The 10,491-nt window shown below is 74.2% G+C and overlaps 1 protein-coding gene across 1 annotated transcript; it reads right to left on the minus strand.

The window, feature by feature from the left end:
* Nucleotides 1-4,063: 4,063 nt before the first annotated feature.
* MECP2 (methyl-CpG binding protein 2) lies at nt 4,064-9,591 on the minus strand. The gene is made up of 3 exons (XM_082334398.1): nt 9,543-9,591; nt 5,315-5,650; nt 4,064-5,239 (listed from the first exon to the last, which is right to left on the minus strand). The coding sequence occupies exons 1-3, from the start codon at nt 9,575-9,577 to the stop codon at nt 4,120-4,122; spliced, it is 1,491 nt and encodes a 496-aa protein (XP_082190524.1). The 5' UTR covers nt 9,578-9,591; the 3' UTR covers nt 4,064-4,119.
* Between the last annotated feature and the right edge of the window lie 900 nt (nt 9,592-10,491).

The following is a 10,491-nucleotide window of genomic DNA, read 5'->3' on the forward strand; positions in this document are numbered from 1 at the left end:
GGCCGGCGGGGAGGGGGCGGGGCCTGAGCGCGAGGGGCGGGGCCGCGCGGCCGGCGGCTCTTCCCGGGCCCGATTCCCCGCCGTGACATCACCGAGGCGATGACGTCGGCGGGGGGGGGGTGTGTGTGTGTGACGTCGCAGCCATGATGTCACAGCTGCCAGGACGCCGGGACGCTCCCGGGAGCCTTCGGGGGGGGGGGCGATGACATGGGGAGAGAGCTGGGACCCGTGACGTCACCCAGGGGGGTCCCGGGATCCGCTGACGTCACCCGGAGAGAGCTGGGACCCGTGACGTCATCCAGGGGGGTCCCGGGATCCGCTGACGTCACCTGGAGAGACCTGGGATCCGTGACGTCACCCAGGGGGATCCCGGGATCCGATGACGTCACCCGGAGAGAGCTGGGACCCGTGACGTCACCCAGGGGGGTCCCGGGATCCGATGACGTCACCCGGAGAGAGCTGGGACCCGTGACGTCACCCAGGGGGATCCCGGGATCCGATGACGTCACCCGGAGAGAGCTGGGACCCGTGACGTCACCCAGGGGGGGTCCCGGGATCCGCTGACGTCACCCGGAGAGACCTGGGATCCGCTGACGTCACCCAGGGGGATCCCGGGATCCGATGACGTCACCCGGAGAGAGCTGGGACCCGTGACGTCACCCAGGGGGATCCCGGGATCCGATGACGTCACCCGGAGAGACCTGGGATCCGTGACGTCACCCAGGGGGATCCCGGGATCCGTGACGTCACCCAGGGGGATCCCGGGATCCGCTGACATCACCCGGAGAGACCTGGGATCCGATGACGTCACCCAGGGGGATCCCGGGATCCGTGACATCACCCAGGGGGATCCCGGGATCCGATGACGTCACCCAGGGGGATCCCGGGATCCGCTGATATCGCCCAGAGAGACCTGGGATCCGCTGGTGTCACGCGGAGAGACCCAGGATCTGCTGACGTCACCCGGAGAGACCTGGGATCTGCTGACGTCACCCAGGGGGGTCCCAGGATCCACTGATGTCACCCAGGGAGACCCGGGATCCACCAGCCCTGCCACTGTGCGGGGAGATCCAGGATCCCCCGGCGCCACGAGGAGAGGTTGGGATCTGCCGGAGCCTCGCGGCGCGATCCGGGCTCCAGCCCCTGCGGCCGCGGGGACCGGCCCGGGATCCGCTGAGGCCAGGCGGAGCCGTCGGGGATCCGCAGCCCCGATGCCGCGCGGAGCGATCCAGGACGCGTAACCCTGGCGCGGCACCGAGCCCGCGGCGATCCGCTGGAGCCACGCGGAGCGAGCCGGGATCCGCGGCCTCGGCTGGAGGCGGAGCCGCCGGGGATCTGCAGGTGCCTCGTGGAGCCATCGGGGATCCGCTGATGCCACACGGAGCCATCGGGGATCTGCTGACGCCACGCAGAGTGATCCAGGATCCCCTGATGCCATGCGGAGCAGCCGGGATCTGCTGACGCCATGTGGAGCGATCCGGGATCCGCTGATACCACGTGAAGCAGCCGGGATCCGCTGACACCACACGGAACAATCCGGGATCCACTGACGCCACGTGAAGCAGCCGGGATCCGCTGACGCCACGCGGAGCGATCCGGGATCCACTGACGCCACGTGAAGCAGCCGGGATCCACTGATGGCATGCGGAGCGATCCGGGATCCGCCGACGCCACGCGGAGCAGCCGGGATCCGCCGACGCCACGCGGAGTGATCCGGGATCCGCCGACGCCACGCGGAGCAGCCGGGATCCGCCGACGCCACGCGGAGCGATCCGGGCCCCCCCCCCCCGCCGGCGGCCGAGGGGATCCGGGCGGGAGGGAGCGGGGGGATCCGGCGCCCGAGCGAGCCCGAATGAAAGCGTCAGAGGCGGGAGGCGTTGGGTGTACACAGATTTATAGATCACTCCAGCACAGACACAGAGCCCCGCGGGGGGGCGGGATCCCCCCGGGGCAGGGGGGCGGGGCGGCGCCGCGGACCCCCCCAAGAAGAATCGACAGCCGAGGGGTTTTTCTTGTAAATTTATAAGGCAAACGTCTCCTCGCGCGACTAGAGATAATAAATAGGTGCGGGGTCGCCCCCCCGGCGGCTCCGGCCCCCCGATCCCGCCGGATCCCCCCGCCGGATCCCCCCGCCCGCGCCCCCCGCTCGGGTTTTTTTGCTCTTTTCGCCGTGCCGGCAGCCGGCGGGGCCGGGCCCCCGCTGCTGCCGTGGGGGCCGGGGCCCGCGGGGGCGAGCGCTAACAGTCCCGGGGGGCTGGAAGAACGGGGGGGGCCCCGGGGAGATCCCCCCGCCCCCGGGGCCGGTAAAGTGCAGGACGGGGACCCCCGGGGACGGGGCGGCGGCGGCGGGGGGCGGCGGCTGCCGGGGGACGGAGACCGGATCCCCCCCCCTCCCCCCCCCGGCCGGGTCCCTCCCCGTTAGATCGACCGGATCCCACCCCACGCCGCGCTCGCGCCCGGTTGGCTCTGGACCGGATCCCGCCCTGACCCGCGCTCGCGCCCGGTTGGCTGTAGACTGGATCCCGCTCCAAAGTCACAGCCTCTCCTGATTGGCCCCAGACTGGATCCCACCCCAACACACAGCCTCTCCCGATTGGCTCTCGACCGGATCCTGCCCCAACCTGGAGTCGCTCCCGACTGGACCGGGACCGGATCCCGGCCCAAGCCAGAGTGGCTCCCGGTTGGCTGGAGACCGGATCCCGCCCCAATCTGGCATGACTCCCCACTGGATGGAGACCGGATCCGCCCCTCCAATCCAAAGCCACTCCCGATTGGATCATGGCCGGATCCCATCTCAACCCAGAGTCACTCCTGCTCGGACTGGGGCTGGATCCGGCCCCCTCCCGATCGCACCATGACCAGATCCCACCCCCAACCGGGCACGGGATCTCCGCCCCGCCCAGGCAGAGCTGCTCCCGATTGGACTGCGTACAACCCCACCCGATCCAGGCCGATTCCCGCTCCCGATTGGCTCCGGACTCGATCCCGCCTCAACCTGGAGTGACCCAGAATCAGACCCACACCCATTTTGTCTGTCGTCCCCCCCCCCCCCCCCCCCCCATCCAGAGTCCCTCCGGATTGGCCCGGCACCAGATCCCCTCCAGCCACACCCGCTGCTCCCCGTTGGCTGGAGACTTCACCCCGCCTCCGTGCTGAGTCACTCCTGATTGGCTCGAGACCGGATCCCACCCCTACCGAGCGCCGCTCCTGATTGGCTCAACACTGGATCCCAACCCAACAAAAAGTCGCTCCCGATCGGCTCAAGACCAGATCCCGCTCCGACAGAGAGCCCCTCTCGATTGGCCCAAGAGCGGGTCCCACCCCTGTTGAACGCCACTCCTGATTGGCTCAACGTTGGATCCCAAACTAATCGAAAGCTGCTGATTGGCTCAACCCCAGATCCCGACCCAGGCAAGAGTCACTCCCGATTGGCTCAAGACTGGATCCCAACCAAACCGAAAGCTGCTCCTGATTGGCTCGAGACCGGATCCCAACCGAATCGAAAGCCGCTCCCGATTGGCTCGAAACCACATCCCACCCCGACGCAACGCCCCTCCTGATTGGCTCAACGCTGGATCCCCACCCCACCAAGCCGCTCCCCATTGGCTCCAGCCTCAACCCTGCTCCGGACCGGATCCCCCCCCCCCCGGCAGAGCCCCTCCCCATTGGACGGAGGCCGGATCCCCCCGGCCCCCCCCCCGCCAGCCCCCCTTAGTGCAAATGGTTCCCTATAGGCTAAAAACGTGGAACAAAAAACTGGAAGAACGAGTAAAGCGGCGACGGGGGGAGGGGGGGACGCCCCCCCCCGGCCCCCCCAGCCCCCCCCGCCCCAGCCCGGCCTCGGGGGACGCCCCCCCCCCTTTCTAGAGACCAAAGTGCAAAGTGGGGGGGCCCCGGGGGGCTCCGCGCCCCTCGCTGTGCTTTTCGGTAATAAAAACGGGGGGGGGGGTGGTCGGCGGGAGGGGGGGCGCGGGGGGAGGGGTGCGCGGGGGGAGGGGTGCGTGTGGCTGCCTGCGTGCGCGGGGGAGGGGGGGGGATGCCGGGGGGGGGAGGGGGGGGGGGGTCCCGTCCGTCCGTCCGTCCGTCCGTCGGTCTGTCCGCCCGCGGGCGCGCTCACAGTCAGCTGACCCGCTCGGGGACAGGCGTCCTGGTGTCGACCGCCTCCTCCCGGCCGGGGGGCCGCGGCACGGAGGCGCTGGGAGGGGGGGGGGCCGCCGCCGCCGACGAGGAAGAGGAGGAGGAGGAGGAAGAGGAGGAGGAGGAGGAGGAGGAGGCAGTGTCTTTGTGCTCGGCCTCCCCTCGGTGTTTGTAGGGCGGCGGGGGCGGCGGCGGCGGCGGGGGGTGAGTCTTAGCCGGCTCCTTGGCGCAGCCGTCGGGGGCCGCCGGGCCCCCCCGCTCCTCCGAGCAGCCCTTCCCGCTGAAGTCCTGGGCCGGCGGGGGGGGGCTGGCGCTGTCCTTGGGGCTGGCGGGGGGCTCGGGGGGCGGCGGCGGCGAAGCCCCCCGCTCCTTCTTGCCGGGCGGCGTCGGCGGCGGCGCCGGCGCGGCGCCCCGGCCCTTGGGGCTGCCCTCCTTGCTGCGGCGGCCGGGGCTGCGGGCGCTCCTGGGTCCCTTGGGGCCGCCGCGCTCGGGGGGCGGCGGCGGGGGCTTGGCGGCCTCCCGCGCCTCCAGGACCACCGTCTCCCGCGTCTTCCGCTTCTTGATGGGCAGCACCGTCTCCTGCACCGCCGGCGGGGCGGCCGCCTTCTTCTTGGCCTCCGGCGCGGCTCCCGCCGGGCCGCCCGTCCCCGTCGCTCCCGCCGGCTTCCGCCCCCGTTTTTTGGGGACGGCCTGGCTATCCGGCTCCGATTTCCGCTTCCGCCCGGGACGTTTGACGGCCAGGACCTGGGCCGAGGTGGTGGCCGCCCCCGCCTCGGCGCGGGCCCCCGGCTGCCCCGGCTGGAAGGGCATCTTCACCAGCAGCTTGCCGGAGCTCTTCTCGATCACCCGCTTCACCTGCACGCCCTCCGACGCCGCCGTCTTGGGCTTGGCGGCCCCGCTGCCCTTGGGGCGGCCCCGGCCGCGGCCCGTCCCGGGGCCCTTGGGGGATTTGGGTTTCTTGGGGGGTCGCTGCTCCCGCCGGGAGGGGCTGCCGCGGCCGGTGACGGTGAAGTCGAAGTCGTTGGGGTCCAGGGAGGTGTCTCCTACCTTTTCGAAGTAGGCGATCAGCTCCACCTTGGAGCGGAAGGCTTTTCCCTGCGGGCTGCGGGGGACAGAGAAGGAGTCAGGGGGGGCGCGGGCGGCGGGACCCCCCTCCCGGCGCCCTCCCGGCACTCACTTGATCAGGTAGACGTCGTATTTGCCGGCGGAGCGCCCCGATTTCCTCTGCTTCAGCTTGCGGGTCCAGCCCTCGGGCAGCGTGGGGTCGTCGTACATGGGACCCCGGTCCCGGATGATGGAGCGACGCTGCTTGGGGGAAGCCGAAGCCTCCGGCGCCGCCGGCGCCGTCCCGGCGCCCTCCAAGGTTTCGGCTTTGCCGGCTTCGGCCGGCTCGGCGGAGGGCTGCGCCGGCTCATGCTGCTGCTGCTTCTCCTCCTTCCGCTCCTTCTTCACCTTCTTGGCCTTGGGGGGCCGCTCCTTCAGCCCCTGTAGGTTCTCCTCCGACTTCTCCTCCCTGCAAACACACAGAGGGGTCAGCGCCGGGACGGACGCGCCGACGCCAACGGATGGACGGACGGGCGGGCGGACGGCGGCTCCTCCGGCAGACGCGGGTCCGCGGCACGGGGCCTCCCTGAAAATCAGTGCCGAAAGCGTCACGCCCCGGCCGGTAACGGGGAGAAACGGCGGGGAATTGGGCAAAGCGCGGCGGGCGGGCGCCGGAGCCGCGGTCCGGCCGGCGAAGGATGGGTCCGGCCGGCGAAGGCCGGCGACGGGAGCGGAGGAGGAGCGAGCGGAGGAGGAGGAGGAGGAGGAGGAGGAGAGGCGGCTCCGCTCGGGGCTGTAATTACGGCTGCGGGGAAAAAAAAAAAAATATCAAAGTGTTGGTAAATAAACGGCGAGGGGAAGCGCCGGGGGAACCTCCCGGGGCGGCGGCGGCGGCAGGGGGGGCTCAGCCCCGGGGATGCGGGCCGCCGGCGAGGCTGGACGCCCCTCCGAAAGGCTGGGGCGTCCCCGAGGCCCCCGTCCCGGCGGGGCCGCGGCTGCGGGAGGGCGAGGGTCCGGCGTCCCCGCCGGAGAGTGACCGGCGCATCTGCGGCTAAATATAGCCCGGGTGGGCTGCGCGCGGCCCCCGGCGCCGGCCCCCCCGCCGGAGAAGGGGGTTTCGGCGCGGGGGGCACCGCGGTCGCACGGCGCTGCCGGCCGGCACACGGTGGCGCTCAGGGCCCGCGCGCGGCCGCCACCGGACCCCCGGGACCCCCGCGCCGCCGGCGGCAGCCCGTGGCGCAGGGCTGTGCCGGGGGACCCACCGTCCCACCGCCGGGTCCCGCGGGGACGCGGCCGCCGTCCCCACAGCGGGCGCAGGCTCTCGGCAAAGCCCGGCAGCGCCCGGGGTGCCGCCATCCCCCCGCCGAGCGGTTTCGGGGTGCGAGGCTCCTCCTGGGGACGCTGGCGTCCCCGGGGGCCGCCGCAGGGACCCCCCGCTTCCCCCCGCGCCGCCGTCCTCGCTCTCCCGCCGGCAAACGCCGTCCGGTGCCGCCGGCCCGCCCGGCGCGCGGGTCCCCTCCTGGCAAGGAAAGAGCAGAGAAGGTGAGGCTGGGGGGGCGCGGCACCCCCGGCCCCCGGAGGGAAATTAAGGGGTCGTTAGCGCCGGCGCCCCGTTTCCCACGCCGAGCGGGCGCGGGTCGGGCGAAGGCAGCCCCAAACGAACCCCCCGGGGGTCTCGCGCAGGCGTCGGGGGGCTGACGGCGGCGCCGCCGTCCCCGTTCCCCCCGGGCGGCCGGCGGGGAAGGGCCGGCGCTGGGTGGATCCGGCGGCGGCGGCGGGATGCGCGGCGGCAATCGGAGAGCGGGGATTAGGAGCCCCCCCCCCGCCGCCGGCCCCCGACCCCCCCTGCCGCCGCCCGCCCCCGCTCGTCAAAGAATGGCCCCTGTGTGTCACTAACGAGGCCCGGCGCTAATCAGGAGGCCGTGTGTCGCACTGGATACGGGCACCGGCTCCCGCGGCCGCCGGCGGAGCCGGGAGCTGCGCGGGGCCGGGGCGGGAGGGGGGGCGCGGCCGGGACCCCCCCGCCCCGGCGGCAGCGGGGGGCCAGCGCGGAGGCCGCGGCGGCGCGGCCGGCCCGGCCCGGGGCTCCCCCCGCGCGCCGGATTGCCAAAGGTCGCGGCGAGCGCTCGCCGAAAAGGCGGGAAGAGGAGCGAGGGGGAGGGCGCCGGCCGCGCCGACGCCGAACTTCGGGGAAAAGGGGAAGGGGGACGGGGGGGGGGAACCCCCGGTGAAACCTCCCCGTCGGCCGCGGCTCCCGCGGGACCCCCGGCTCGCGGCGAGGGGGAACTCCGGGCGGCCAAATCCCCGCCGAGAAGCCGCCCCCCGCGTCCGGTGCCGTCCCGCGGCGGAGCGATGCCGAAAGCCCCGGGGCTGGGGCGACGTCGGGGGTCCGGTACGGCTCGCTGGCGCCGGGGGAAGGTCGGATCTCGTTAGCGTAACGATCGCCGGGCAATAAACAACGTCGTGGCGACGAATCTCCCGCCCTGGCCGAGCCGGGGTCGCAGCGGTGCCGGAGCACAGGGGACCACCGTGCCGGCACGGTGCCGCGGGGATCGGTTTTCCGACGGCGTCGTGGCCCCGGCGAGCTTCTCCCCGCTCCGACGGCGCCGGTGGGATCGAGCCGCAGAGCCGAGACCGCCCCGGCGCGGGTCGGCGCCCGCCGCGAGCGAGATGGAGGCGAAGGACGCGGAGCGACGCCGAGGGGTTTGGCGCCGGCGGGACGCTCGGCGTGAGCCGGCCGGTGCCGCGGATAAATCCGGTGCCGGCGTTCGCGGGACGCCCCGGACGGCACCGAAGGCGTCAGCGCGGCCGCGCTCACCGTACGGGGGCCGGGATCCCGCCGAAAAGGCCGCCGGCAGCGGCGTTCCTTGCCGCGTCGACGGGGTCGTCGCGAGCGGCGTCGAGGGCGGGCGGCCGCCGCGGGCGATGGCGTGAGCGAGGCGGTCGGCGCGAGCGGGACGCTGCTGACGGAGCGCGGCGTCGCGGCGAAGGGGGTCGGCGTCAGCGGGACGGCGCCGCGGGGTTCGGCGTCGCTCGCCCGCGCCGGAGGGGCCGGCACGCCGGCGTCCGGCGTCGATGGGGCGCGCGGGACGGGGCGACGCCGGCGGCTCGGAGGAGGCCGCAGGGGTCGGCACGGGCGGGAGCGGGCGCCGACAGCGCGCTCGGCACGAGGGCACGGCGCCGGGGCTCGACGGCGGCCGCCGGACGGGGCGGAGGGAGGCGATTCGGGGCGCGGCGAGGGGTGGGCGTGAGCAGCGCGTTTCGGGGCGATTCGGGGTATTTCGGGGCGCGGCGTGAGCACCGGGCTTTGGGGCAATTCGGGGGCTTTGGGGAGGCAGCGAGGGGGTCGGGGCGGGCGCGGGATTTGGGGGGTTTGGGGGGCTTGGGAGCGCGCTGGGGGCGGGCGTGAGCGTGGCAGCTCGGGGTAATTCGGGGCGCAGCCTGAGCGCCGAACTTCGGGGTAATTCGGGGAATTTTGGGGCGCGGCGTGAGCGCCGAACTTCGGGGTAATTCGGGGAATTTTGGGGCGCGGCGTGAGCGCTATATTTTGGGGTAATTTAGAGTATTTTGGGGTGCAGCACGAGCACCGTATTTTGGGGTAACTGGGAGCGTTCCGGGGCGCAGCGTGAGCACTGTATTTTGGGGTAATTTAGAGTATTTTGGGGCGCAGCGTGAGCGCTGTATTTTGGGGTAACTGGGAGCGTTCCGGGGCGCAGCGTGAGCATCCCGTTTTGGGGCAATTCGGAGCCTTTCGGGGCGCAGCGCGGGCGCCGTGTCCGGGCCGTTTCGGGGCGCAGCGCGGGGGGCCGCGTTTCGGGGGGGGGCGGCATTTCAGGGCGCACCCGGGGGTCCCTATTTCGCGCCCCGCCAGCGGGGGGGTCCGTATTTCACGGGGGGGGGGTGTGTGTGCGGGATTGGGGGGGGGGGGGGGGGGGGCCCGCGCGTTTTTGGGGCGCAGCGGGAGGGGCGCGGCGGGGGGTGGGGGTCCACCCGCCCCCCCCCCCGTTTTGGGGGCCCCTCATTCAGCGCGGGGGACGTTTTGGGGGCGCACCCGGGGGGGCCGCATTTAGGGGTGCACCGGGGGGGGGTCCCCGCGGCGGGGGCGCCCCTCCCGCCCCCCGGTGCCGGCGCGGGGGGGCCGCGGCCGTTAGTGACGCACTCGCGGCGCGCGCCCCCCCCCCCCCCTCACACACACACCCCCCCTCCCTGTTCCCGCCCGGGCGCGCGCGCGCGGGGAGGGGGGGGGGGGGTGGGGGGGGTCTCGCGCCCGCGCGGGAAAACATCGGCGGGACCCCCCGCTCCCCCCCCCGGCCCCGCCGCCGCCGCCCCCCGGCCCCGCCGCCGCCCCGCCGGTCACTCACAGCCTCTCCTCGTCTCCGCTCGGCGCCGCCGCCATTTTCTTCGCAGCGAAGAAGCCGCGGGGGGGGGGGGGGTTGGGGGGGGAGGGGGGGGGGAACGCGAAAGGGGGGGGGGCGGGGGGGAGAGGGAGGGAGCGCGTGCGGAGGGGGGGGGCCCAAACCGAGCCGGAGAGGAAACCCGGAGCGGCCCGCGCCCCGCCCCGCCCGCGCGGCGATTGGCCGCCCCGCCCGCCGCTCAAGGGGACGGCGGGCGGCGATTGGCCGGCGCCTTTCCCCCCGGGGGAGGAGCCGGCGCGCTCCCGGCGGCCGTTGGAATTGGCGGGAAGCGCTGTCAGTTACAACGTTCCAAAGGGGGCGGGGCCGCCGAAGCGCGCGCGGCCGCCCGTTGGGCCCCCGCCGGGACGCCGGCTCCTCATTGGCCGCCGCCGCCGCCCGTCACGGCCCCTAAAGGGGGCGGGGAGCGGCCGCCCCCCCGCCCCCCCCCCTCCCGCTCCGGGCTGTGGAGGGGTTTGAAATCCAACGGCCGTAACGGTCCCCGGCAGCCGCCGCCCCGCCCCGCCCCGCGGCCGGCAGCGCCTCACCGCCCCGGGTCCCTCAGGTACCGCGCGGGGACCCCGGCCGGCCCCGGGCCCCTCAGGGGCCCCTCAGGGGTCCCTCAGGGGCCTCAGCCCCTCGGCAGCCCCCCGGGTCCCTCGCGGGTCCCTCGCGGGTCCCTCAGGTGCATCAGGGGTCCCTCAGGTACCTCAGCCCCTCACGGGTCCCTCAGCTGCCCCCCGGGTACCTCAGGGGTCCTCCAGGTCCCTCAGCCCCTCAGGGGTCCCTCAGCCCCTCGGGGGACCCCCCACCGGGGCCTCGGCCACCCCCCAGGTGCCTCGGGTCGCTCAGGGGTCCCTCAGGTGCCTCAGCCCCTTACGGGTGCCTCAGCCCCTCGGGTCCTTCAGGGGTCCCTCAC

This window comes from Platalea leucorodia (genome assembly GCF_965183815.1).
Source record: "Platalea leucorodia genome assembly, chromosome: 33".
In the NCBI taxonomy this organism is placed as follows: Eukaryota; Metazoa; Chordata; class Aves; order Pelecaniformes; family Threskiornithidae; genus Platalea; species Platalea leucorodia.

Bases quoted from the DNA above. Each gene is read 5' to 3' on its own strand.
- MECP2 (XM_082334398.1), bottom strand. From the start codon at position 9,577: ATGGCGGCGGCGCCGAGCGGAGACGAGGAGAGGCT. The intron at 5,651-9,542 runs GTGAGTGACCGG...GTGTGTTTGCAG, and splicing joins AGCGGAGACGAGGAGAGGCT to GGAGGAGAAGTCGGAGGAGA. The intron at 5,240-5,314 runs GTGAGTGCCGGG...TGTCCCCCGCAG, and splicing joins TACGACGTCTACCTGATCAA to CCCGCAGGGAAAAGCCTTCC.